The sequence below is a fragment of the Battus philenor genome, unplaced genomic scaffold (assembly GCF_028537555.1).
Source record: "Battus philenor isolate CCGP_79_NKW_IND1 unplaced genomic scaffold, ilBatPhil1.0.hap1 SCAF_26, whole genome shotgun sequence".
Classification (NCBI taxonomy): Eukaryota; Metazoa; Arthropoda; class Insecta; order Lepidoptera; family Papilionidae; genus Battus; species Battus philenor.
The window spans coordinates 11,278,294-11,305,261 of record NW_027181689.1 but is presented as its reverse complement, the minus strand read 5'-3'; the positions used below and the strand labels follow the sequence as shown (position 1 = coordinate 11,305,261).

The following is a 26,968-nucleotide window of genomic DNA, read 5'->3' as shown; positions in this document are numbered from 1 at the left end:
ACGCAATTCCTTATTAATATTTACATACAGTCTTTACATATATAAAGCTGTCTGTAGGACTGTACTGAAGTATCAAGCCCACTGACCCACTAGTGGCAGAGTGTAAGCGATTGTCATTGAAAACACTAGATAAACAGATAATAAATATTGAGTTTTATCATTAAAATTATCTTTCAACTATGTTTGTTTGATCGTAATCAAAACTACTTGCATTTGTGTACTTTACCGGTGTTTGGGAAATTGCCATCTATTTAAATGGTTCGTTACTCTGACGTCATAATTACGTATTGCATATGTTATATTGAGAGATAATTTCGTAACTAGTTTCAAAACGGATGATGGCGTTGTGTAAAGGCATATACGAAACTGTGTTAAAAGTTTTCGCTACAAGTGGAATATATCTAATATAGTAAATATATCAGCCCGTACAAATAATGTTCCCAAACTAGCGCAAACTAAAAAGATATCCAACAAAATACTTCTTGTATATTTCTTTCGTAATAAAAACTGTTTTGTCATGACAATACTATGTTATGGATTGTAGACCAATATATGTAGCCTTTCTAAAATTATAACGCCTCCCTATATAACATATATATTTCTATGTTAAAGCGAAAAGCTTGAACTAATGGGTCTACTTTCGAGTTCCCATCTTAACAATGAAATTGTCCCATTGTAGGGCGTGGACCAGAAGTTGGTAAAGACTGGTGTAGAGCAACAAGCGATTGTTGGGCTACAATTGTTACATGTATATAAATTCTTCATATGTACTCACTCGTCACTATATCTCCGAAACCATAAAGTTCAGAGCTTTAAAATTTAACAAAAACTTTTCTTTGGCCAAGCGAAAATTACGAAATTATATTTCCAGGTAAAGATGGATTATTAAAAAATGTTGTAGTCCCTATATAAGAAAAGGACTAGTATGTAGCTACTTCCGCTATGTAGCAGTAGTCGTGCAATAAAGTGCACTACCCGCCAGCCCGCTGATAAATGCGCGTGCGGCAAACAATACGAATTACACAACTACCACCGTTAAATAACTCGACACGTGTTTCACTCCTCCACGGGGCATCCTCAGGCGTAATGTTACACCGATTAGTGTCAAACACTGAGTGCTAACTGAGAGAACTCATTTATTAAACGTTGCACGACTACTCCTACAAAGCGGAAGTAGTTATATACTAGTCCTTTTCTTACTTAGGATGGATTCCGCAAATTAACGCCTGAATCTATAAGATATTCAGTATTCAGTTCCCTATACATAAAACTTGACTAGAATATTTTTATGTGTTGAAATTACACCTAAAATAGTAGTGCGCCCCTTGGCTCATCAACCTGCCAATCCGCTGGTCTAAGATAGTTACTTTCTTTCGTCTCGTAGTTCCTCATTCCTAGTTCGATCTCACAGAGAAATCCTTATCAAAGCCTTCTCAATGACTTGTTCAGCAACTATAAGTTTGCCAGTAGTACAATATACAATAGAAAAAAAGACTAAAGAAGAAAGAAGTAAGTGAAAAAGGGTAGAGCAAGATCCTAAGCTAGTCATGAATAAAGCAACATATAGGCTATAAAAGTATAAAAATAAAGCTAGAAATCATTGAGTCAAAACTGTGATAATGTAGCAAACTGTATTCTAGGAACGATGATGAGCAAGGCAGATGATCCACGGGAGATGATTTGAAAGTGAAGAAAGAAAGAGATTGTCAACGACAAGCAAATAATAATATAAAGATTGTAAAGGATGATAGGAGAAAGAGAAATAAAAGTGTAAAATTAAAAAAAATTTACACGAATTTTAATGTCCCTGACTTACACATGACATGACGAGAGGTCCCCAAAACGGAGGTCATATAAAAAAGTTTTGTTTTGAGGTCAAAGGTAAGAGACCAGGTTTCTATAATAAGGGTCATACTGGTAATATACTTTAGTTCTAGACTTTCTTCTTTATGCTCTATGGAATTTTGGATGAGAAAGGTTTAGTAGTTTCTTGAACACTACCGAACTGAGTTTGATTCTGCTGTGATTATAGAGACATATAAAAAGGAAACCACACCCGTACATCGGCTATTTGAATCTGCAGTAGATCAGTTTCGTAAAGAACGACATTGAAAGCCACAATCTCAGATGAGGACAGAACGAAGTAGAAGAAAATCAAAAGCAGACTCTTTGGCCCATGACAAGCCATAGAATAAGCTCTACCAAAAAGCATATTACTCCATTTCATACCACTCAAAATTAAATAAAAAATATCTTTATTTAAACAGGCATTTACATGCGCTTATAAATCCTCGATTATTTTATTAAAAGCAGTAACATACCGGCTCGGAAAATCTGTTGAGAAGAACCAAAACTTAACAGTTGCTCTTTTAAATGAAGTTTAACAACTTTTTTACATGTACATTATTATATCAATCATCTAAATGATACAATAAACTAAGTTTCACACATTTCGATCAACTAAAAACTCTTGAATGCTTGATTTATTTATATATACTTTTAATTATAGATTTAAAAACATGAAACGGGTGGTCTAAAATATCTCGTGGAACTTTATTATATATGTGTACACATATATAAACGAAGGTTTTGTTAACTTTTGAAGTTTTATTCAAAGTTAAGATGTTTGGTAACGAATTGTTCTAATTTTAAGGAAGATATTAAAGCCTTTTGAGTTGGTTCATAAAACTATTTTGACTTTGACTTTGTAATAAAGAGAAGGAGCGATAATTAAACTTACAATCATATCCATTACAGAACTCGGCGATAAATATTACACTTCGACATTTGAAAAGAGACAATCGCCTAAGTTCGGCTTCGTAGAGCATTATCTCTGTCCCACACTACCTATGTGACGTTTTGCCAGTCTTTGTATTTCGTGCGACAGAGATAACGCTCTACAAATCCGCAATTAGCCGATTGTCTCTTTCCTAAGATCGATCGGTACTGTAAATCTTTATTTGCAACAGATAAATCTAATAATAGAAAATGTAAATTCAATACTACACTTCCTTATCGATTACGATGGTCAGTGGTCTTAATATTATATATATATACTAGCTGATCCCGCAAACGTTGTTTTGCAAAAAAATTATAGTTTTTAATTAACAAATGTAAGATAAGGGTTGATCGTAGAGGGGTGAAAATTTAGGTTTGTATGTATTTTTGTATGCTGTATCATAATAAAATAAAAACCAAAAAAATTGTCTAAAAAATTAAAAATAAAATTTAGAGGTGGACCACCCTTATCACTTAGGAGCATGGAAAATAGATAGTAGCCGATTCTCAGACCTACTGAATACGCATGTAAAATTTACATACATACATATATATATATATATATATATGTATGTATGTATGTATATATGTATATATTTAAAAACATTGAAATGCGGTTACCGAGTTACTGAAGACTGTTGGATAGAATTCTGTAGCATAGATACCAGACGGTTTGTAATAAGTTTTTTAGTAATAACACGAACTATATTGTGATGTGTGGCGGTTAAAACAAAGTTATGTAAGTACGCTAATTAAGGAAGTAAACAAAATCATCGAAGTAGCCCAAAGAATTGCTCATTTTAAGTGGCAGTGGCAGTGGTATATATCTCGTGTAACTGATGGCTGTTGGAGCCGAAAGGTTCTCGAGGTGCGGCCACGAGTTGAAAGACGACGTGGGTATGCCTGCCACTTGGTGGAAAGACGACATTATTAAAGTCAGGGGATGTCGCTGATCTTTGCAGGAAGCTTATACCTTGTAGTGGGCTTTCATCAGCTATAAAGAAGAAGACCAGCAATTAATAATAAAGAAACACTAAACATTACTATTAATACTTTATACATAATTTTGAAAGATTTTTAAATGCTTCTTTTATTTATTAATTTCACTTTGTTTACTGATTAAATATGAAATAAATAATTTAATTTTAAATTTAATAAATCGCAGCGTTTACCGAATAAAATGACAATCGCCCTTATTATTTTTAAAGAGTTTTTAAATATTTGCAATCTATAAGTTACAATACGGCTTGTCAATTTATTCTATGATATTCTAACAAAGTATGGTGGAAATAGGCAAAGTTATATTTTTTTTCTAAATAAACAAGGTAAAGTACAAAGAAGGATAAATTTTGTACGAAAAGCGTTCTCTAAATAAAGATATTCAGAGATTGTTATGTATAAAATTAGCTTTCAAACTATATAAAGATAATAGTTTTAAATATATGAATTATTGAGATATAACTAATATTTAGCTTTTTGTCACTCTCTGAAAAGTTGTATTTTCAGAATTTTCGCCTTCATCTTGGACCCGTGAAACAACAATATCTTCTAATATATAAAATTCTCGTGTCACGGTGTGCGTGATTGAACTCCGAAACGACTCGACCGATTTTCGTGAATCTTAGCACGCATATCGGCCAGGGTGGAGAATCGGAAAACATTTATTTTTCATCCCCCCAAATGTTAAGAGTGGTCCATCCCTATTTTTTTTATTTCTTAGACAAAATTTTTTGTTTTTATATTTTTTATGATTATGATACACCACACAAAAATACATACAACTCTAAATTTTCACATCTCTACCATTAATCCTTATTTTTAATTTGTTAAACATAAACTTTTTTTTTTGCAAAACGTTTGCAGGATTAGCTAGTAAATTAATAAATTTGCAGCGCGTGCACTGTTAAACGCGCGAAGGTTCAATAACTTTTGTAATGTTTCAATTTTCTCCACAATTTTCCAAATTTATTTCCTTATTTGAAACTTATGGAAAAAGATGAATATAATCAGTTTAGTTATGGTAGCACCAAGAGATATTTCTTTCTATTTATTATTTATTTAAAATTGCCAAACAATTGCCAAACATATCTTATCATTTACTTATAATTCTGTATTTATTTGTAAATATAAAGATGGAGATAAAATTTGACATTTTATTAATCTATTTTATTTTTGACTCTACTCTGCTTTGGAAAGTGTTAAAGTAGTGGAGAAGAAGTAGGAAGAAACTACACAACAACACATATTTTAATTAGCCTATGAAAATCATTGCATACGCCAAAATACCCAGACCTCTTAAGACACAAATATTTTAAAGTAAGCTTAATTTTATTCTCATATAGATTTATAACACATTCATAGTATATAACCATTGAAATTTGTATAAAGAATAAAGGAAAAGTATAGAAATTAAAAAGTATGTAAAAAGTTTCCTGTAACCAGATAGGGGAGTACAAGAGGTCTCTAATGAAGGGTGCTAATTAAAAAAAAAATTGCGAATTATTGAACTCCAGCATAAAATAAAACATATAAAGATAATTGAATACACAATTATCAAAATAAGTAGGATACCAATTGCACCTGAAATAACAATACAGACGGCTGAAACAATATTGACAAACAATTAATAAAACTATTGAATGAACGCGGAAATGAGGTTATGTCCTATAATTTAACCACAAACAATAACTTGTAATTGTAACCTGTAACTAGATTACTTGAATACATTCGCAAATAACACAGATTAAATAATTAAAAAAAAATAGCACAACTTTTTTATGTCATTCTAAATTATATCAAAGACAACAGAGCACTATGTATATATATACTAGCTGATCCCGCAAATGTTGTTTTGCAAAAAAATTAAAGTTTTTAATTAACAAATAAAAAATAAGGGTTTATCGTAGAGGGGTGAAAATTTAGGGTTGTATGTATTTTGGTATGTTTTATCATAATAAAATAAAAACCAAAAAATTTGTTTAAAAAAAAAATTACGGGTGGACCACCCTTATCACTTAGGAGTATGGAAAATAGATAGTAGCTGATTCTCATACCTACTGAATACGCATATAAAATTTGGTAAAAATCGGTCAAGCCGTTTCAGAGGAGTTCAAGTTTGAACACCGTGACACGAGAATTTTATATATTAGATATCTAAAAACCTTTGTAATATTTAAGTCACTTGACACCACTAAGAAATTTGAAAGAATGTTTTTTGGTTAGGTTAGTTTCAGCTAAAAACCCACGAGGTAGCAAGTAATGCCATCAACAGCCGCGCGTCCACTGGCGAAACCCATTCCGCACACCACACGCAGATTGGTTACCACTGCCCTCAATTGCGATTTCATTTTTTAGTGCCGCAAATATTTGTTATGACGTCATCAGGTCGACCGGTCATTGTTACCTTCCGGACTCAGGTCTGTTAGTGTAATGTGTTCTATTCAATTCCCTTTCACTTACAAAAACTGTGCATTAAGTTCATGTTTCAAGTTTCTTTCCGATATAAGTATTGTAAGAGTTAATATAGCTTTTATTATAGCGTTTAGCAACTAAGCACGTATTTGCTATAGCAGTGACTCAACAGTATTCTTTCGATGCTTGATTGTATAAATGAAATGAAAACCTATTTGTATGAAAAAGATATAAAAAATACTGTCCGAACTATTTAAAAGCTGAAATAGCATGAAAAAATAATAGTTAAATTGTTCTCATTTACAAACTGAAAATCGTTTAAATTTTCTATTTTATTTCTTAACACATTTAATGGCAGAGTACACGGTGCCGTGGAAATCTATATGGCAGAGTACACGGTGACGTGGAGATGTATATAGCAGAGTACACGGTGCCGTGGAGATGTACATGGCAGAGTACACGGTGCCGTGGAGATGTATATAGCAGAGTACACGGCGCCGTGGAGATGTATATAGCAGAGTACACGGTGCCGTGGAGATGTACATGGCAGAGTACACGGTGCCGTGGAGATGTACATGGCAGAGTACACGGCGCCGTGGAGATGTACATGGCAGAGTACACGGTGCCGTAGAGATGTATATAGCAGAGTACACGGCTCCGTGGAGATGTACATGGCAGAGTACGCGGCGCCGTGGTCATGTACATGGCAGAGTACACGGCGCCGTGGAGATGTACATGGCAGAGTACACGGTGCCGTGGAGATGTATATGGCAGAGTACACGGTGCCGTGGAGATGTACATGGCAGAGTACACGGCGCCGTGGAGATGTACATGGCAGAGTACACGGTGACGTGGAGATGTACATGGCAGAGTGCATGGCGCCGTGGAGATGTACATGGCAGAGTACACGGTGACGTGGTGATGTACATGGCAGACTGCATGGCGCCGTGGAGATGTACATGGCAGAGTACACGGTGACGTGGTGATGTACATGGCAGAGTGCATGGCGCCGTGGAGATGTACATGGCAGAGTACACGGTGACGTGGTGATGTACATGGCAGAGTGCTTGGCGCCGTGGAGATGTACATGGCAGAGTACACGGTGACGTGGTGATGTACATGGCAGAGTGCATGGCGCCGTGGAGATGTACATGGTAGAGTACACGGCGCCGTGGAGATGTATATGGCAGAGTACACGGTGCCGTGGAGATGTATATAGCAGAGTACACGGCTCCGTGGAGATGTACATGGCAGAGTACACGGCGCCGTGGAGATGTACATGGCAGAGTACACGGTGCCGTGGAGATGTATATAGCAGAGTACACGGTGCCGTGGAGATGTACATGGCAGAGTACACGGTGCCGTGGAGATGTACATGGCAGAGTACACGGCGCCGTGGGGATGTATATAGCAGAGTACGCGGCGCCGTGGAGATGTATATAGCAGAGTACACGGTGCCGTGGAGATGTATATAGCAGAGTACACGGCTCCGTGGAGATGTACATGGCAGAGTACGCGGCGCCGTGGTCATGTACATGGCAGAGTACACGGCGCCGTGGAGATGTACATGGCAGAGTACACGGTGCCGTGGAGATGTACATGGCAGAGTACACGGCGCCGTGGGGATGTACATGGCAGAGTACACGGTGACGTGGAGATGTATATGGCAGAGTGCATGGCGCCGTGGAGATGTACATGGCAGAGTACACGGCGCCGTGGGGATGTACATGGCAGAGTACACGGTGACGTGGAGATGTACATGGCAGAGTGCATGGCGCCGTGGAGATGTACATGGCAGAGTACACGGTGCCGTGGAGATGTATATAGCAGAGTACACGGTGCAGTGGAGATGTATATAGTAGAGTACACGGTGCCGTGGAGATGTATATAGCAGAGTACACGGCTCCGTGGAGATGTACATGGCAGAGTACGCGGCGCCGTGGTCATGTACATGGCAGAGTACACGGCGCCGTGGAGATGTACACGGCAGAGTACACGGTGCCGTGGAGATGTACATGGCAGAGTACACGGCGCCGTGGGGATGTATATAGCAGAGTACACGGTGCCGTGGAGATGTATATAGCAGAGTACACGGTGCCGTGGAGATGTATATAGCAGAGTACACGGCTCCGTGGAGATGTACATGGCAGAGTACACGGTGCCGTGGAGATGTATATAGCAGAGTACACGGTGCAGTGGAGATGTATATAGCAGAGTACACGGTGCCGTGGAGATGTATATAGCAGAGTACACGGCTCCGTGGAGATGTACATGGCAGAGTACGCGGCGCCGTGGTCATGTACATGGCAGAGTACACGGCGCCGTGGAGATGTACACGGCAGAGTACACGGTGCCGTGGAGATGTACATGGCAGAGTACACGGCGCCGTGGGGATGTACATGGCAGAGTACACGGTGACGTGGAGATGTACATGGCAGAGTGCATGGCGCCGTGGAGATGTACATGGCAGAGTACACGGCGCCGTGGGGATGTACATGGCAGAGTACACGGTGACGTGGAGATGTACATGGCAGAGTGCATGGCGCCGTGGAGATGTACATGGCAGAGTACACGGCGCCGTGGGGATGTATATAGCAGAGTACACGGTGCAGTGGAGATGTATATAGCAGAGTACACGGTGCAGTGGAGATGTATATAGCAGAGTACACGGTGCCGTGGAGATGTATATAGCAGAGTACACGGCTCCGTGGAGATGTACATGGCAGAGTACGCGGCGCCGTGGTCATGTACATGGCAGAGTACACGGCGCCGTGGAGATGTACACGGCAGAGTACACGGTGCCGTGGAGATGTACATGGCAGAGTACACGGCGCCGTGGGGATGTACATGGCAGAGTACACGGTGACGTGGAGATGTACATGGCAGAGTGCATGGCGCCGTGGAGATGTACATGGCAGAGTACACGGCTCCGTGGGGATGTACATGGCAGAGTACACGGTGACGTGGAGATGTACATGGCAGAGTGCATGGCGCCGTGGAGATGTACATGGCAGAGTACACGGCGCCGTGGGGATGTATATAGCAGAGTACACGGTGCAGTGGAGATGTATATAGCAGAGTACACGGTGCAGTGGAGATGTATATAGCAGAGTACACGGCTCCGTGGAGATGTACATGGCAGAGTACGCGGCGCCGTGGTCATGTACATGGCAGAGTACACGGCGCCGTGGAGATGTACATGGCAGAGTACACGGTGCCGTGGAGATGTACATGGCAGAGTACACGGCGCCGTGGGGATGTATATAGCAGAGTACACGGCTCCGTGGAGATGTACATGGCAGAGTACGCGGCGCCGTGGAGATGTACATGGCAGAGTACACGGTGCCGTGGAGATGTACATGGCAGAGTACACGGCGCCGTGGGGATGTACATGGCAGAGTACACGGTGACGTGGAGATGTACATGGCAGAGTGCATGGTGCCGTGGAGATGTACATGGCAGAGTACACGGTGACGTGGTGATGTACATGGCAGACTGCATGGCGCCGTGGAGATGTACATGGCAGAGTACACGGTGACGTGGTGATGTACATGGCAGAGTGCATGGCGCCGTGGAGATGTATATGGCAGAGTACACGGTGACGTGGAGATGTACATGGCAGAGTACACGGTGACGTGGAGATGTACATGGCAGAGTACACGGTGACGTGGACATGTACATGGCAGAGAACACGGTGCCGTGGAGATGTATATGGTAGAGTACACGGCGCCGTGGAGATGTATATGGCAGAGTATACGGTGCCGTGGAGATGTACATGGCACCGTGTGGTAGTGGGAGGCCGCATACACGGCTTCGTGATTTTCTATTTTTTAAACAAAAGATAGCATCCATATAATAATTATTAAAACCAGCGTATAACATGTAATCATAACTAATATAAACAACCAAATTGTACAGCCACACTTGTACGTTTTTAACCAAAACACGACATTTGAGATAGTCTTCACAGGCCCTAGAGGTCTGTATCTCGGCTTGGTAATCTGCTATAGCTAGTTTCAGGTTTCTCTTTCCATCTGATGTCAAATGTCAGACCAATTTCTTTTTCTAAATAAATGCCGTCGTAGCAATTTTTCTCTTTAAAGTTTTCTTTTGCTAATAATAATTTTACAGGGGTTAAATAATGTTCAAATTTTATTATACTATTTTTATCCTCTGTGCTTAGACACTCTTTTAGAGTAGATATAATGAGTCAATAAGACTACTCTGGTGGTCCCCGGGGGAGAACAAACTAAGCATCAAAATGTCTTATAATCTATTTTAACGACGTCCTAAAAAAGGTCTGTAGATAAACTTCTTCACTGAAAAGATCGTAAAAGTTACACGATTTCAACTTAGTTTCGAAATATTAAACTTAAATGTAAAACACAGATACGGACGCTAAGTAAGAAAGGGAACAATATTTAGCCACTTCCGCACATGCAGTGCAGCACCGATTTTTGCCAAACACAGGGTCAACTCAGAGGCACTAATCGGTGTAACATAACTCCTGAAGATGCCCCGTGGAGAGATGAAACACGTGTTAAGTGATTAAACGGTGGCAGATGTGTTATTCATATTGTTTGCCGCATACGCATTTATCAGCGGCCTGGCGGGCGGTGCACTTTGTTGCATGACTACCATTGCATGTGCGGAAGTGGCTAAATAGGCCTTTTCTTACTTAGGATGGAATTCCGCAAGGTAACGCCTGATTCCATTAAATACGGACGCTAATATCTGTGGAACATAGATTTTAATAATCAAACTGCAATGTTGTTCTTATCAAGATGTCAAAGCAATTCGTGGTGAGCACCTTTCTACTTCTAAACTCCGAATATTCTCAAACAAGTTTTTTTAAGTTAGTTTTTATGTACATATAATGATTAATCAATATTTTGAAAGAAATATTTTTGGGCATTAAATACTCGGACTTACAGGCAAACTTAGGAATAAATAGATGAATTTAATTAGACATCTCTGATCAAGTCTGGTAGCCTAGCGAGGTAATTTAGAAGGCTGTGAAAGGCGTTTTTTATCCATGCATTGCTACTTTGTTTTTTCACCCAGTATGACCCACTCAATGGATGTCTTGTTGGTACTGATGCTCGATACAGTACGACGGTGTTACTTTATCTATTTATCTTTTTTTAACACAGTGCATTTTATTAATAAAGTCTGCAGTCAAAAGATGTCTATGGAGTTATCTTTTATAGCGTTTACACTCCGTATTAAGTAACAATACTTTTGTAAAATAAATTTTTCGTGTTTGAATTTAGAATCGAACGCCGATTTGAATTAGAACTCCATCAGTGATTTGGTCGCTGCCGTTGCCGTCGCGGTCGTTTTAATTATAAATACTCCGTACATATCTGAATACACCTTCTCCAATCACACTTGGTCATACACATCATCTTCCTAGCCAACGTACTCGAGTAATAACTCACCTCGACCGCTAATTCTTCATTCCAGAAGATCACAGAGCTTTGGCTAGATCTTTCTAACTGATCAATTATTCCTGGCTTCTATTCTGAGTCAGGATATCGTGTATACCATCATACATCAGTTCAAAACACAACGCGCTATGGCGTTTTTAATTTATAAAGGTGTATCTACACTGAGTACAACGGCTTATTGCGCTCGCGTGTAGTACGGCGCTGTGAACCGAGACGTCGTCACATTTTTCCTAATGCTCTTAATTCCCTGTGACGGATGCGCAGGCGCAGCCCGATCGACTGTGAACAGTTCCTTATACAAACGACAGGAACAAGCCGTTTGGCATCATTTGATACGGGCCACTGTTTCTATGTACAATCTTGAATTCTATGAATACATTTTAATTATTCAACATTACTTCTATGGTAGGATTTCAATTGCTGAACATAGGCCTGTTTATAGATTTCTAATAAGGTTATTAAGTAAGAAAAGGACCAATATTTAGCCACTTCCGCACATGCAGCAGTAGTCGTGCAATAAAGTGCACCGCACGCCAGCCCGCTGATAAATGCGTATGCGGCAAACAATGCAAATTACACAACCTTCACCGCCAAATCACTCAACACGTGTTTCACCCCTCCACGGGGCATCTTCAGTGCTTTAATAAATGAATTTAATTAAATATGTCATCACCAGCTTGAAATATTTTTTCTTAAAATAGGCTAAGCGGCTGTCACACGGTAGTATTATTTTTATTAAAGAGGTCTAAGTTGAATATTTCGCGAATCGTTTTAACTCTCTCTGCAATCTCCTCGCATTAAGAGACTTCTCGCAACCTAACTTCGTCGTTTTCCACTAAGTGGGGGGCATGCCCACGCCACGTCTACCGACTTGTCAATATATATGATAATGTTGTCTGTGTGTATAGGAATATTCATATATAATAGATACCATAAGTAAATATAAGCTCTATGTACAAGTATAAATTCAAGAAGTGTATTTTAGGTAAAAGTTTTTGAGGTAATCATGAAGCTTGGGAACTAATTGCTCTACTAATATATTAAGGATGTTGCAAAAGCGATCACAAAAAACAGAAACAAAAACAGGATTCGTGTGGAATCCTCGTAGCTTTAAAGCTGAAGGTGGTACACTCTCTGAGTACGCGTTCATACTCTGGGAAGATTATCCCGACTAACAGAAGAACAGCCTGTACCTGACCTAGTCTGATAAACAACATGTAATTAGCCAAGACGGTACAGAGGTCGCTCAAAATTCACGAGGCTCAGGGGCTATAGAGCGAGGCCATCGCTGTTCATATAATAGACACTTTTGGGCTGTATAACAGTATCCATGTGGTGGTATCAATATCACATCACACGAACTCGTGCGTGTATCACATGGACGAGACTCAAGATGCGATTGTAAGGTTCATCGATGTAGCGAATACGGCAACCGAACAGACACTGGCGCACAACCTGATGATGCCAATATGGAGTAGGGAAGAGAAAGTGTTCACACAAACAGTTATGTTAAAAACCGGACCACCGCCTCACCAAATAAGCGCATAAAAATAATATTTGCAGTAATGCGGCACGGACTATGCAGTCTGTGGTATATAGATTCAATAAATAAATAAAAAGCTGTTAGATGTCATAAAAGAGAAGTTAATTTTGAACCTGGTTGCTCCAAGTGTCTTATTACGACGTATTAGTGTATAATAAAATAAATAAATTAATATATTATAAATGATACACTTGTGGAGTATAGCCTTGGTCTTCTAGGGGTAAATATCCCTAACTCGTATAATACCACCAAGACATACTAGCATCTAGTTGATTTGTCCCATATCGCCATATGGTTGTCTACACGGATACGTATCTATCTCATTCATCTAATAATAGCTTCGTAGTACTTAAATAATAGGCTCTACCGCCGATTCTTTCGTCGCGCCTATCATAAAAATATTATCTTGACATGAATAGAGTCGATATTATTATTAAAATATTTAAAATACAGATTTATATTATTATTGCTTATATTGGGAGTGGAAACTACTGCGGTTACTTCATATCCGGGGGATAATGACCCCCAACAATTGGGGTAAAATAAAATAACCTAAAATTGAAGAGACCATGCGCGAAGGAGAATTGTTTATAATTGTTTTTGGTGGTTATCCCATCCTATTCTTGGATAATTATTAAAGTGTAATTTTTAGAATGACTACGTTAGAAAGTGTAATTTTTAAAGTGACTATATCAAAGTGTAATTTTTAGAACGACTACATTAAAAAGTTTATATCCCATATCCTATTCTTGTGTAATTATTAAAGTGTAATTTTTAGAATGACTACATAAAAACAAATTTTCAGAATGTTGTTGTTTCAGAATCCATTGATTTATAACACTCTCTATGTACATATGGAAGGCATTTAGATTGGTTTTGAGCAGAAAATATCAGTTCTGTTATAATTAATATAATTTATTTAGTTTTACTAAAGGGTGATCTCTTTATTTCAATTCTATTTGTTAAATTATTTATTGTACAACAAAACAAAGTAAAAGAAAATATATGCTTTGAAATAAATATAATAATAAGTACAAATGATTTCCTTATAGCAATTCTACTGCAAGATTCTTTGTAATTTTGCGCAAGTTTTTCTAATTCAAATTTCTTGATATACTTGCTGTGCAAAAATCATGTCTGTCATGAGTTTTGTCTCAATGTTAATTTATAAATGACCAAGTAACACCTGTCGTCGGATATGAAAGGGCTACGTGATGTATCTAAATCTTCAGACGAAATTAGTTTTACTATTAACACAGGGATTCTAAAAACAGAGTTGAATAACAATTCGTAAAGCACTATATGGTGTCAATAAAATTCGCAGACTTATTATATAGTAGAAGAATACTATAGTAGAATAAGCCAAAGTAATAGATTACTAAATGCGTATTACTTGTAAGTTTGAATTTTATCTGAAAATGTCCAATTACAATTTATTTTACGGTAAAAAAACAAATTAATTCCGTTAATACGCGGCCTAACAGGGAACATGTAAGACCAATTGGTTATCGATTACCAATTTAGGTGAACGATCAAACTGTCACTGTAAACGGTAAGGATCGTGTGCTGTAAATTAAAAAATAAATAGTCGTAATCCCCACTCCATGGAGTTCTTAGTCCTGACGGGCTGAGGAGCGGCAGTGTACGGTCGAGCAGGCACCAGTCGCCAACGAAAAGCGCCCGCTCGTCCCAGCTGCCGACAGTCGCGAGACCATGTCCTTAGCGGAAGGAGCATCAGACACGGAACACAGGCCTGAGGAAGACAAACAGATCATCGCTGAATCCAAGAAGACTTCTGACAAGAGACAGGTGAGATTTTAAAAAACGAAAAAAAAATTATTATAAAAGTTTTTTATTCTGAACTACTGTTTTGAGTTTAGTTGTTAAAGGTATTTCAATTTTAATAAGAGTATATTCAGTATTCCAGTCTGTTTTTTACCTTTCGAAGAGGCCAAATCTCCAATCTCCATCAAATAAATTCCACTGGATTCTGTCCAGTGAACCCCTCTTCCAATGATAGGATATCATCAGCTATCAGACTCAAGTCCTCGTCTCACCTTATTCGACAGCGATCTCGGCTGTGCTATCTAAGTTTAAGATATAAATATGGGATTAGAAGTAGTCACCTTATTTATAATTAATTAAATATAAAGGCTTTCTTAACGAGTTAATCTTAGTGGGGTAATAAAATTGTCAAAAGGTATAATTTTTTTTTTCAACTTCTTATACACATATATTTTGTTAGTTACACCCTGATATTTTGTAAAGAAATATAAAAAATGTTACATAGCAAAAAGAGGCTATAAAAACATAGACATTCAACTAAAAGCTTTCTTAGAAAATATCTTTGCAGAAATTTTAATATTTTTCTTCTCATATCAATCTGTTGTTTTAAATGCAAGAATATTCTTTTTTAATTGTACGAGTACAGAACATCGTATAAACACTTAACTTGTTGAAAGAGAAACCGGCTGTATTCTTAAATATTCGATCGCATTTAACCCACGATAAATCTAGATTTTACTTACAAAAAATCTGGAAAATTATTTAATGAACAACAATGTTAGAGGCAAAGTTAATGCGATAAATTTTCAATTATACGTAATTTAATTTTGTCGATATCCTAAATTTATTTTTCAAAAATCCGATTATTTAAAAAGGTCAATCATATCAATATTCACTTAGGATCACTTGTGTATATCATTAGAAAAATAAGAAAAGAACCCAATTTTATAGATAAAAGTATAATTAGTTTTTTCTGCTTTCTTTTGAAAACCATTTTAATTTTGACCCTACTCTGCTTCATAAAGTGTTATAGTTGTGGAGAAGAAGCAGGAAGAAACTCCATTACAACATAAATATTAAAAAAGTTTAACGGTATCTATTTATGCACATATACATTCTGACATATATAGCCTAAATGAAATCAAAATAATCAAGCGACATCCCTGCCAAGGACTCTTGTCATTTAAATGTTCATTTGTTTAAAAATATTTTTTACTGTCAATTGACTTTATATATCGTTTAGAATTTTTTTAAATGGTAATCTAATAATGTTTTGCGAATTTATTAAAAAAATCTAATTCCGATTATTACAAATAAACTAGAGATTTTTAGGAGTCGAAACTTCGGCACAGCCAATTTATTACAGTTAAGTAAATACACTATGAACGCCTATCTTTTTTAATTTATTATAAATATTGTAAATGTATTAATTATCATAAATATATTGCTAGGCCACTTTAGGATTGATTATTTTTAAGACGTTTTCTTAAGAAGATCTGGGACGTAAACTGCTCGTAAGAAAATGGACAACAGAATCAATTTAAAGTTTTCTAAAATGGCGTACAACTTAAAACTTCTGATTGCAATCACGTCCTCATCAGAGAACAGCTTATACCAAATTCAAACGGATTTATTTAATCACTCTTACCATATTTTTAATACAGTAGTTGTCCAAATATTATCAATTTAAAAACCTCCATATTTTAATACGTATTGTCCACAATGTTTGTTCATTTTTTTTTATTTATTCCACCACAATTCAGAGATATTACTCGGTGGTGTAATGAAAAACTGTACACAGTTGACCACAACAGAGTTGGTCACCTATTCTATGAAATAGCTCATACTTACTTACTTACTCCGCTGGCTGAGTGAACCAAAGTGGGTCTTGGCCTCCGAAGCGAGAGACTTCCACTTTCCTCTATCTTGCGCCATCGTCTGCCATTGGTTGACATTCAATTCGCACAAGTCTGCCTCAACGCGATCGATCAAGCGATACCTGGGTCTACCCACTGGTCTTCGACCCCTCGGTTTTTCCAGGTACGCTACCTTCACGCTCCGATCCGATCCCATTCGCTCCAAGTGACCAAGCCAGCGGATTCGTTGAGCTTTATATTCGCCAATGATATTTGGCTGTGCTACTAAAGTCTCAATTTCGGTCTCAAATTCTTAAATAAATAAATAAATTAATAGCCTATAGGTAAATTTTTTATGGCCTCCGTTTTAAAGTGTTTCTCATTCGGAGGTCTTTTTGTAAAAATATGTTATCTACTATCTCATCTTTTTTCCTTCTCAATGTTATTAATTCATTCATCTTTTATTCTCCGTAAATTCTTTCATTTTTCCTAATCCCTTCATTCATCACCTAACTTTCGTCGACTTCCCACCAGAATAAAACATTTAGTTCTGTTTTGCTATATTTTTATTTCTATTATAATTTAATTTTTACTTTTTTATTTTCACACTACATTTGTCACAGATTTAAATATATTTTGACTAATCTAATATATTTTTATGCCTATTTATTCTTTTTGATGGTCTCTCCCATGACCGTTCAGAAGTATTCTAGAAAGGTCCCGCGACTCCCCTCGTTGTCCATAAGTGATGCGATGTTCCTTTCTTCGACCCCTTGATGCAAATGAAACTGGAGATCTGTTCTTAGCGCTGCAAATACGGGAGAGCCGGTGATCAGGTGCTATCAACTAGAACCAAATATAATATCTTCGTAGATTATTCATCTCCTCTTTCTCTTATTAATGATAGAAGTGTTGATCTAATATCTTCGATCACTTATTCCAACGCTGATGCTTTTCGTAGTGGTACAAATGGTAGTTGAAGGAATTGACCTGATAATGCTTTGGGTGAAGATCGAACTAAAGCTCTCTTACATGTTCGGATAGGAAAGCTAAAAGCGAGAAACAAATCAGCGCGTTAGCTACCTGAGGGGGATAATAAAAAAATATCAAAAAGATAATATATCTCAATAGAATATTCGTATGTTGATTGTTGTTTTGTATCGAGGCAAAACCGTCATTTTTTATATCTTAAAAAGTTAACTGGCAACATATAAAACGTATGAATTCTCAGCTTCTATTAATCGAATAGTTAGATCTTTCCAATTGAACAATTGTTACGATTCATCGCACCAAACATGGTGTTATTAACTTTAAAACAAACAGACAGTAATTGCAGAGCGTCTTAAATTGTATCGCCTGTCCACCCACCTTTATTGAGTGCAATTATACCAAATTAGTTTCTATTACAGTTAAATTTTAACTTTAGTGTACAACGATATGTTTTAGACCAGGGTTGTGCAATCCGCGGCTCTTTAAACATGTTTATGCCCGTATAGCATTTTGAAAATTGAATTTATTTTATCGACTTCCTCTCGTTAATATAATATTACAAAATTAATTATAATAAAATGGTAGAACATACTAAAGCAAAATAATTTTGTTTGTGTCGAGTTACACACGCAGCGATTTGTTTAAACATGCAACAGATACGCGATGCGTCTGCGTGATTTTTTATTCTATTTATAGATGAAATATATATTTTTTATTTTAGTTTTGTTTTGTTATAATTTTAAGATTATTAATTTATTACTCTATGTGGGGCCCGACAAACAATTTTAAAATTTAAATAGGCTCCTTGATTAAAAATGTTGCTCACTCCTGCCGCACATAGTTGTTTATTACAAATTTATAGGAGCCTAGAGAAAGGCTTGAAGACCATGATGAAGTCATGGCAAGGAAGGCAGCTTGCTGCACCCAGGTAGGGGGAGAGAAAATAAATAACACGCGCCGGTAAGAATTGACCAAGTAATGTAAAAATTAAACAAATAAGTTAAATATTTAGTAAAATAAAAGGAAAAAAAATAGTAATAAACAGGCCGTAAATAATAATTAATCATAAGAGTAATAATGAAATAAAAAATGGGAAAAAATTATACCTTAGAAAAACCAACCAACCTTGATGTGATAGGTGTAATATATATATTGGTTTTACTACTTATTAAATTACTGATTACTACATATTAAAATTACTAATTGTTTGTAGTCGTTTGTCAGTCGCATTCCAATAAAAAAATATTACATTTATCCGAGTGGTCACTTTATATAAGGTTATCAGAAATCAGCCCAAAGGCTTAAAACCTTTTTGCTGACAAATGAACATTTAACTTTTTAAAGGTTTTGACACGAATCAACCATCCTGTAGATTATATATAGGGTCCTCGCGTCCTTTCGTTCTATTCATCGGATCCAAGGATTCTTGTTAAAAAATGTTGTGCTGCACTATTTCACGTGTTAATTCGATAAATTATAATACTTCTTATAAAATTCATGTATAACCTTAAATATATTACCGAAGGCTTCATCTACCAGTTAACCGTTAGGCGGTGCAGAGGTAAATTAATGGAGATATATGATATATGTATGAAACAAGTTAATATCATAAAAGTAAAATGAAGAAGGAAAATAATCACTAAGATTAAAAAACATTTCATATAAATATACTATAGGTAACTACTTTCTATAATTATATATATTTAACGCTTACCTTATAAACTCTAAACTATGAAAAATATTTCAAACTAATAACTAATCTGGGAAATTGTGAAGTTGCTCGGAGTCTGTTAGAGTACGTTGACGTGTTTGCCCACGCGTGGCGCCATTGGCGACAGTGGAATATTCATATTCCATTGTATTCCGATGAACTTTACGGTCGAATTCATTTCTTCTCAATCCTTACGTACTTACATCTTGAATTACTTATATCTAAATAATGAAAGTAGCCATTCGTTACGGCTTTAAATAAATGAGATGTAAAATTTATATAGTTATTAATATTTGTTCATGTATTAGATTTTTAAAAATTATATTTCTGTCTTACTTGCAATTTTGGGTATCTCCCTTTCATCTTTATCATGGTAGAGACAAGGATCCTTTTTTTATTAAAATTTTTTTCACTTTCTTTTATATTTACTTTCTCTGTTTTTTTACAATATCTCTATTAGTAACATTCCTCTAGATTTATTGTCTTTTTCACACATCACCTTTCTTTCTTCTCCTTCTTTTTCTTCTTTGGCCTCTCCATTTAGTGGGGAGCCTACCCACGCCTGGTCTTTCGGTTCGTGGTCACCACACGTGAACCCCTACGGTAAAATTCTCAAAATAAAAATGAAATAAAAAGGTATATATATGAAGGGTCCTGCGGAGAAGGCGATGTACGAAAGGAAACGTAAGAGAAGGAGCGCAAGATGTTGTGAAGAGAGATAGAGGAATGAATGGAAGATATTAAAAAGGATGAGAAAGGAGAATCACAATAATAATAATCAGTGAACAATTATTAATTGTAAAAATAGTCACTGTTTTACCATTGTATGTCACACTATGAAAATGTAACAAACTGTGGTGCAAGAACGAAGATGAGATATGAAAGGTGATGCACATTAGATGACTTTAATATGAAGAAAGATAGAATGAAAGAATAAAATGAAAAAATATTTTCCCGAGTTGTAACGTTCTCAGAAAATGGAGCAACAAAATATATAATAAACTAAAATACTTTTGATTATATGAAGTTAAATCAGTTTTAGATAAACTTACAAAACGAAGTGATTTTTACATAATGCGGTAAACTTTAGTGATATTTATATTCGCATCTAATATGACAAGTCTACCGCAGGGTTGTGTGACCGCAGAGCGTCTGCAACGCGGAAATAAGTTTTAATTGATATTTTTTTATTATTATAAGGTCCTAGTTATTAGAGGTCTCAGGTACATCCCTTGTATTGTATGCAGGGAAATTATTTTTGTTAATAAATTTTTCGTTTAATAATTTTATTTTCAATCTCATCTTTTGTCTTTGTCAGTGTCTTTATTTTATTCGTCACATAACTTATTCCTTTCCACGTTACTTTACTTGCTTAAATCGCCATCTTTACTTCACCTTTACCTCCAGAATTCTACTTTTAACATTGTTATTTTTTCATATCTCCTTTTTTTATTTTCGTATTCCAGTTTTTTAGCCAGTGTTTTCCAACCGTTTTGTGCCATGCACCACCTTGGCCTTTCTAAAATTTTTACGACCCCTATGTAACGTACAATGTTTTTTGACTTTCAAGTGAAAGAGTTAAACTCGTGTCGAGTCCGCTCGATGACCCCTTTTTAATGGCCTCTGTTATTGGTAGCCGCTTGTTCCTCTATCTTTTTTTTGGGTCAGACATATATGTTACTTTTTCACAAACTTTTATGTTTGAGAGAGAGGGTGATCTCTCTCTCTCATCTTTAACATTTTCGATCATTCTCATAGCATTCATTTATATTATAATCATTAATTATTTACATTCGAGTATTTGTACTTCTATTTCCAATTTTCTCTATTATGTTTACTTCTTTGACTAAAAATCGCTCCATCATCGTCGTTTATGTCTGTGAAATCAATGTATCTCTTAGTCACTACTTGAAATAGATCTATAACCACTAATTGAATTATTAGTAAGGGTACTGTATGGTTTAATGTTTATTATATTTCTTTTTCTGGCAGATGTCAGATTCCTACATGTGGAAAGAGCAGATCCACACTTTGATGAAGGGAGGAGAAAGCGAGTCCGACATCTCGGACTCCGAACATTTCCTCACGAAGGGCGCGTTCCTTCTCACGCCCTCCCACGGCCTCAGCATGGAGAAAGCCTCTGCCATTTGTGAGAAAATGGAGTTCAAAGGTTGTTTCTCTCTAACGAAAACCGCCACGGGGATCCTTTTCAAGTTTTCCCACGTCGACGACTACCAGATGGTCTTCAAGAAAGGATTCCATAAAGTCACTGGATCCAGATTCTATAGAAAGGTAATTACTGGATCCTATTGCTAGTGTTGCCTCTTTTCCATGCTTATCATCTGCTTTATTCTTCTCTTTTTCATTAATATGCTTCTTGAAACATAATTTCATTTCTAATTTAATTCATACATTATCGAAATTTACTTCAATGTAATTAGTTTCATTCCATCTTATCTAATGCAAGTACAAAAATGAACGTATATTTGTTAGTCTATAATATATACTATACTATATATGTGGAATCTATACCAAAGGCTTTATTTCTGTTAAACAACTAACACAATTTATCTGGTTTTGGTGCAGTTACATTTTTATCACATTCCCGAAACTCATTAAAAATGTGAAGATTAAATGGAAAGTTGCTTTTAAAACAAAGCTTCTTAAAATATTATCTGCCTACATTAATAGCTAAAGTGAAGACAGCATTTTAGTTCTCTATCAAAAGCAGATAAATATTTCTGGACTCCCGCTTACGAATTGTGACCATCCATATTTTTGTAAGAGTCACGTCGAGTCACCAATGCTCTTTTAGAGATCCATCTGGACTACTTCGGGATATGAAGTACTTAACCAGGGTTGTTACACTCTAAAGTTATTTAGAAAAGAATGATTTTTAACTTTAATCATAAAACTATAAATAAAGAGTACTATGTAAAAATGAGTTACATAAAATTATGATCGGGGAATATAGGTGAAGGAAGGAAGGCGATATGTTAAACATTTGTTAATAAGGAAAGACAAAAGATGGAAAGGACTAAAGGAAGGCATAAAATATATGGTAAAGGAAGGAAGAAGTATGTAAATAAAAATTAAAAACCCTGAAAAACTAATTTACCCGAAATATAACTCCCCTGCTCCATAAATGGCAGGGAAACAGAGGTTCTCAAACATGGAGACCTTTAAAAAATACTCAAAAGATTACTTGGACCACATAAATAATTCATAACTTTAGATGGGCCCCAAAAACAAATATATTTATTTTAATTAGTACAGTATAATAAACTAGTTATATTATTGTTTTCGTCTTGATTCTCTGACATGACTTTTCTGAAGTAAAAAGTTAATCTCAGGCCGCAAGCGGCCCACATATCGCGAGTTTAGCACCACTGGATTAAGCGATAGCATGCTACAAAAGAGAATAATGAAAATTAACACGTTCACTGCGGGCCCAATTTTGAAGAACTTTCAGCTGATGCGGCTGAGGTCGAATCAGCCTCAAGCTGAACTTCCTAGTAGTGCGGTTGAGGCCTTTTCTGCCTCATGTTTAAATCTTTTTTTTTACAATACTGAGTCAATGCTTCGCAGACATAAAGAAAGCTATATTTGTCTTTGTCATACCTCATACGGTTGAGTGTAAACAGCCGCCGCACTAGAGAGAAAACACGAGTTTTACGCGCCGCACCAGTGCAAGTCTACCATGAGGCTGAATCGATCTCAAGCCGCAGTGAACGTGTTAAACTCGTGTCTTGTCTTTCAGATCGCAATACCGTGTCGGCCGCAGAAGACGTTCACGGTCTATGTGTACGACATCCCCGATGAGGTCCCGGAGGAGGACATCCGTCATGCCCTCTATAAATTCACCTCTGTGGTGGAAGTAGTGCGTTTACATTTCGCCGGCTCCCCGCGTGATAGCAACACTGGTGAGTAGATCTTTGTGCTCATTTTGACAGAAGGAAACTATATCTAACGAAGTAGCTAATGATATTTCATGACAATACAGGGGTTTCAAATAACTTCATAAGTAAATGCTAATATACAGGATTCACATCACAGAGCAATTTATTTTAAAGTTTAGAGTTATTAATTAAAAATTCTTCGCAATATAAAAGGTTTTTTATAATATTTCTTAGACGATTATTTAGCGATATTACAGAGGAGTGTATTGTAATAGTGTAAACCAGGGGTGAGCAACACGCGGCCCGTTGAATAAGTTTTTGTGGCCCGCCAAGAATTTATATCATTTAATTTATTTTAACGACTTTTTTCATCAATATAATAATATAAATTGAATTATTTTAGAATGATAGTACATGCTAAACCGAATTACTTATTTATAATAACCACCGGTCAAAACTGCGTGATGCACGATTAAAAAGCTGAGTACGCATGTGTAAAAAAAACGATGTCAAATTTCTTATTAAAATTTTCAAGTGTGTTCGTTTTTCCGTTTCTTATTTTGTTTATAATTATTATGCATTAAAATTTGTATATTTACTTATTGTAATTTTTATTAAAAAAAAAGTTTTGTAAATTATTAATTAGTGTTGCATTACGTGCAGCCTCTTAAATATAAATAAAAATTAAATTGATCCGTTGATTAAAAAGGTTGTTTACTCCTACTAAATTAATGGAGCCTAGAGAAAGGCTTATACCAATCTTGATGTCGTAGATGTCGTAGATTCAATTTTGACTCAAACTAAATGGCAGCAACTACATCAATGATGGCGTCCCGATTTCTTTTATTCAACATTCTCACGTGAACGCAACAGTTTTTCAAATATCTTCAAATGTACATTTTTTGTTTATTAGTATCTATATTTCACAGACAATAGCATTTGTTTTGACATTTACGTTTAATATTTCCAATTAAGAAACTTTTGAAAATCTTTTTGCATTTTACATGGTTTAAGTCTCTTAAACTATTTACTAACTTAAGTCGTAAACTACTTAAAACTAAGTTAAAGTTACCTAATTTATATGAAATAATGAAAAAAAAATTCGAATTTGTTTATTTTCATTTTCAGGCACCTCCACGCCCAAGCCTTTGGAAAAGACACCACCAAGAGCTCTGACCACAATTGACGGGGAGCTTGTGAGTAGTATGGTGCCGAAGGAAGCATCCAGTGTCGTTCGCGTGACCCTGGCCAGCATTGAAGAAGCCAACATCCTGCTGCAGAACGGGCTGGACTTCTACGGAGCGACTTACTTCCCCACGGAACTGGCCACTCCTGCGCAAGCCGCCAAGCTTATCAAACCCAGCAGGTATACAGCACTGTAAAGGTAAAACCAAGCTATCACGAAATACACTTGCATTGTACTCCGATAATTTACTCAATGTATCCAATATTCAAATCACAATACACGCATATAAATACATACATAATAGCTTGCTTTATTATTTAATTATTATTAATGTTCCACTTTGTTCATATACGGAAACTAACAGACAGTAAGACAGTTTTCGAAGAAAGATCATATTACTCTATATATACTTTTTATTTCTTAATACAATTAATGCATTTACATAAAAAAGTGATATCGAGGTAATTTTAATATACGAAGCTGAAAATTAAATTAAACAGTAGTTTTATTCAAATATATATATCTAAACTAGCTGATCCCGCAAACGTTGTTTTGCAAAAAAAAAATTAATGTTTTTATTTAACAAATAAAAATAAGGGTTGATCGTAGAGGGGTGAAAATTTAGGGTTGTATGTATTTTTGTATGCTGTATCACAATAAAATAAAAACCAAAAAAATTGTCTAAAAAAATAAAAAAATAATAATTTAGGGGTGGACCACCCTTAACACTTAGGGGTACGGAAAATAGATAGTAGCCGATTCTCAGATCTACTGAATACGCATATAAAATTTGGTAAAAGTCGGTCAAGCCGTTTAGGAGGAGTTTAGTACCGTGACACGAGAATTTTATATATTAGATACATATATGTTAGATAGGATTAAATTAGAATCGACAGATTTGTTATACGAATTTAAATTCTCATATAATATATACACTGTGCACTTATCACATAAATACTTTTGAAATTCTAGAGTATAATGACACTGTTTTTATTTAAAAGTCGTATCATCAACAATAAATTTAGTATTTTTATAAGAACATCTGTTATACGTATATACTTGTAGTATAATGTTTCTATGCAATTAAATATCTTTTGGTTTATAATAAAATATATCAGTACAAACAATCAGAAGTTTCAATTTCATTTGTATATTGTTACTAATTGTACCAGTCCTACCAATTTATATAGTTCAAGTAGCGCCATCTAGTAGTGATCAACGAAAACTTTGCAAAATGAAAGATATACAGTAATACCCCGCTTTACGCGAGGGATACGAGGTTTATGATTAAACATAGTCAAAAATTATTACAAAAAAATACAAATCATTTTAATCAATTACTTTAATTCTAGGAACACTTTATGCAATACATACTCTTATTTTTTACGGAAAATACATCTATTGTCTTTTGGGTAACGTTTTGTTTACGTTCTTGTAAAATACGTTCATAACACCCAACACTGTTTTTAATTATTTGACAGATGGTCAAGACACCATAGAGAAGTTGATGACTCATTATATCTATACGCACTCTTTCGCGTAATTCGAGGCATTTGAGCGCGAAATTTGCAATTCGCGTTATAGTGAAACCGCGTATAACGGGGTCGCGTAAAGCGGGGTATTACTGTATATTGTTACTAATTGTACCAGTTCTACCAATTTTACATAGTTCAAGTAACGCCATCTAGTAGTAAACAACGAAAATAAAAGATATCTTCACTTTCTTAACTACATTATAATGGATCGATGTTAGATGCTTGTAGAATCCGCAATTCACGTATATAGAGCCTGTGCGAGCACTCCACTGCCTTAAATCCACGTTCTGATCCTCAACAGAGCGTATCGTTCCAGAGTGACCGGAGGCACCGTGTCCGCCAGGGTCCGTGACCTCCTCCCCGTGTTCGACCAGCAGGGTTTCACTAAGTTCGCACCACCCGCCTCCAGACTTGTAAAGCCTCGCTCCAAGTAAAGATTCACGACTACCCACATCATTATCGGCTTGGAAGTGGAAATTTCATATACGACAAATACCCCGACTAATGTCGCATACCGCATAACATTAACACTAATCATACCAACAATTACCAGGTATCTATTACTACCATAGTGTGTCAAATAATCCGACTTTATGTTTACTGCTTGAATGTATAAAGTATGGTTATTAAGACGTTCACTGCGGGCCCAATTTTGAAGAACTTTCAGCTGGTGCGGCTGAGATCGAATCAGCCTCAAGCTGAACTTCCTAGTAGTGCGGTTGAGACCTTTTCTGCCTCATGTTCATCAATATTTTTTTACAATATTGAGTCAATGCTTCGCAGACATAAAGAAAGCTATATTTGTCTTTGTCATACCTCATACG

The 26,968-nt window shown here is 36.2% G+C and overlaps 1 protein-coding gene across 1 annotated transcript; it reads left to right on the top strand.

The window, feature by feature from the left end:
* Positions 1 to 14,843: 14,843 nt before the first annotated feature.
* Positions 14,844 to 26,720, top strand: LOC137925261 (uncharacterized). Its single transcript, XM_068768686.1, has 5 exons — positions 14,844 to 14,991; positions 21,517 to 21,816; positions 23,285 to 23,447; positions 24,552 to 24,789; positions 26,461 to 26,720. The coding sequence occupies exons 1-5, from the start codon at positions 14,896 to 14,898 to the stop codon at positions 26,576 to 26,578; spliced, it is 915 nt and encodes a 304-aa protein (XP_068624787.1). The 5' UTR covers positions 14,844 to 14,895; the 3' UTR covers positions 26,579 to 26,720.
* The last annotated feature ends 248 nt before the right edge of the window (positions 26,721 to 26,968 follow it).

Excerpts from the sequence above, each read along its gene's own strand:
- LOC137925261 (XM_068768686.1), top strand. The coding sequence starts at position 14,896 with ATGTCCTTAGCGGAAGGAGCATCAGACACGGAACACAGGCCTGAGGAA. Across the intron at positions 14,992-21,516 it reads AGACTTCTGACAAGAGACAG|ATGTCAGATTCCTACATGTG; the intron begins GTGAGATTTTAA and ends TTTTTCTGGCAG. Across the intron at positions 23,448-24,551 it reads CCCGCGTGATAGCAACACTG|GCACCTCCACGCCCAAGCCT; the intron begins GTGAGTAGATCT and ends TTTCATTTTCAG.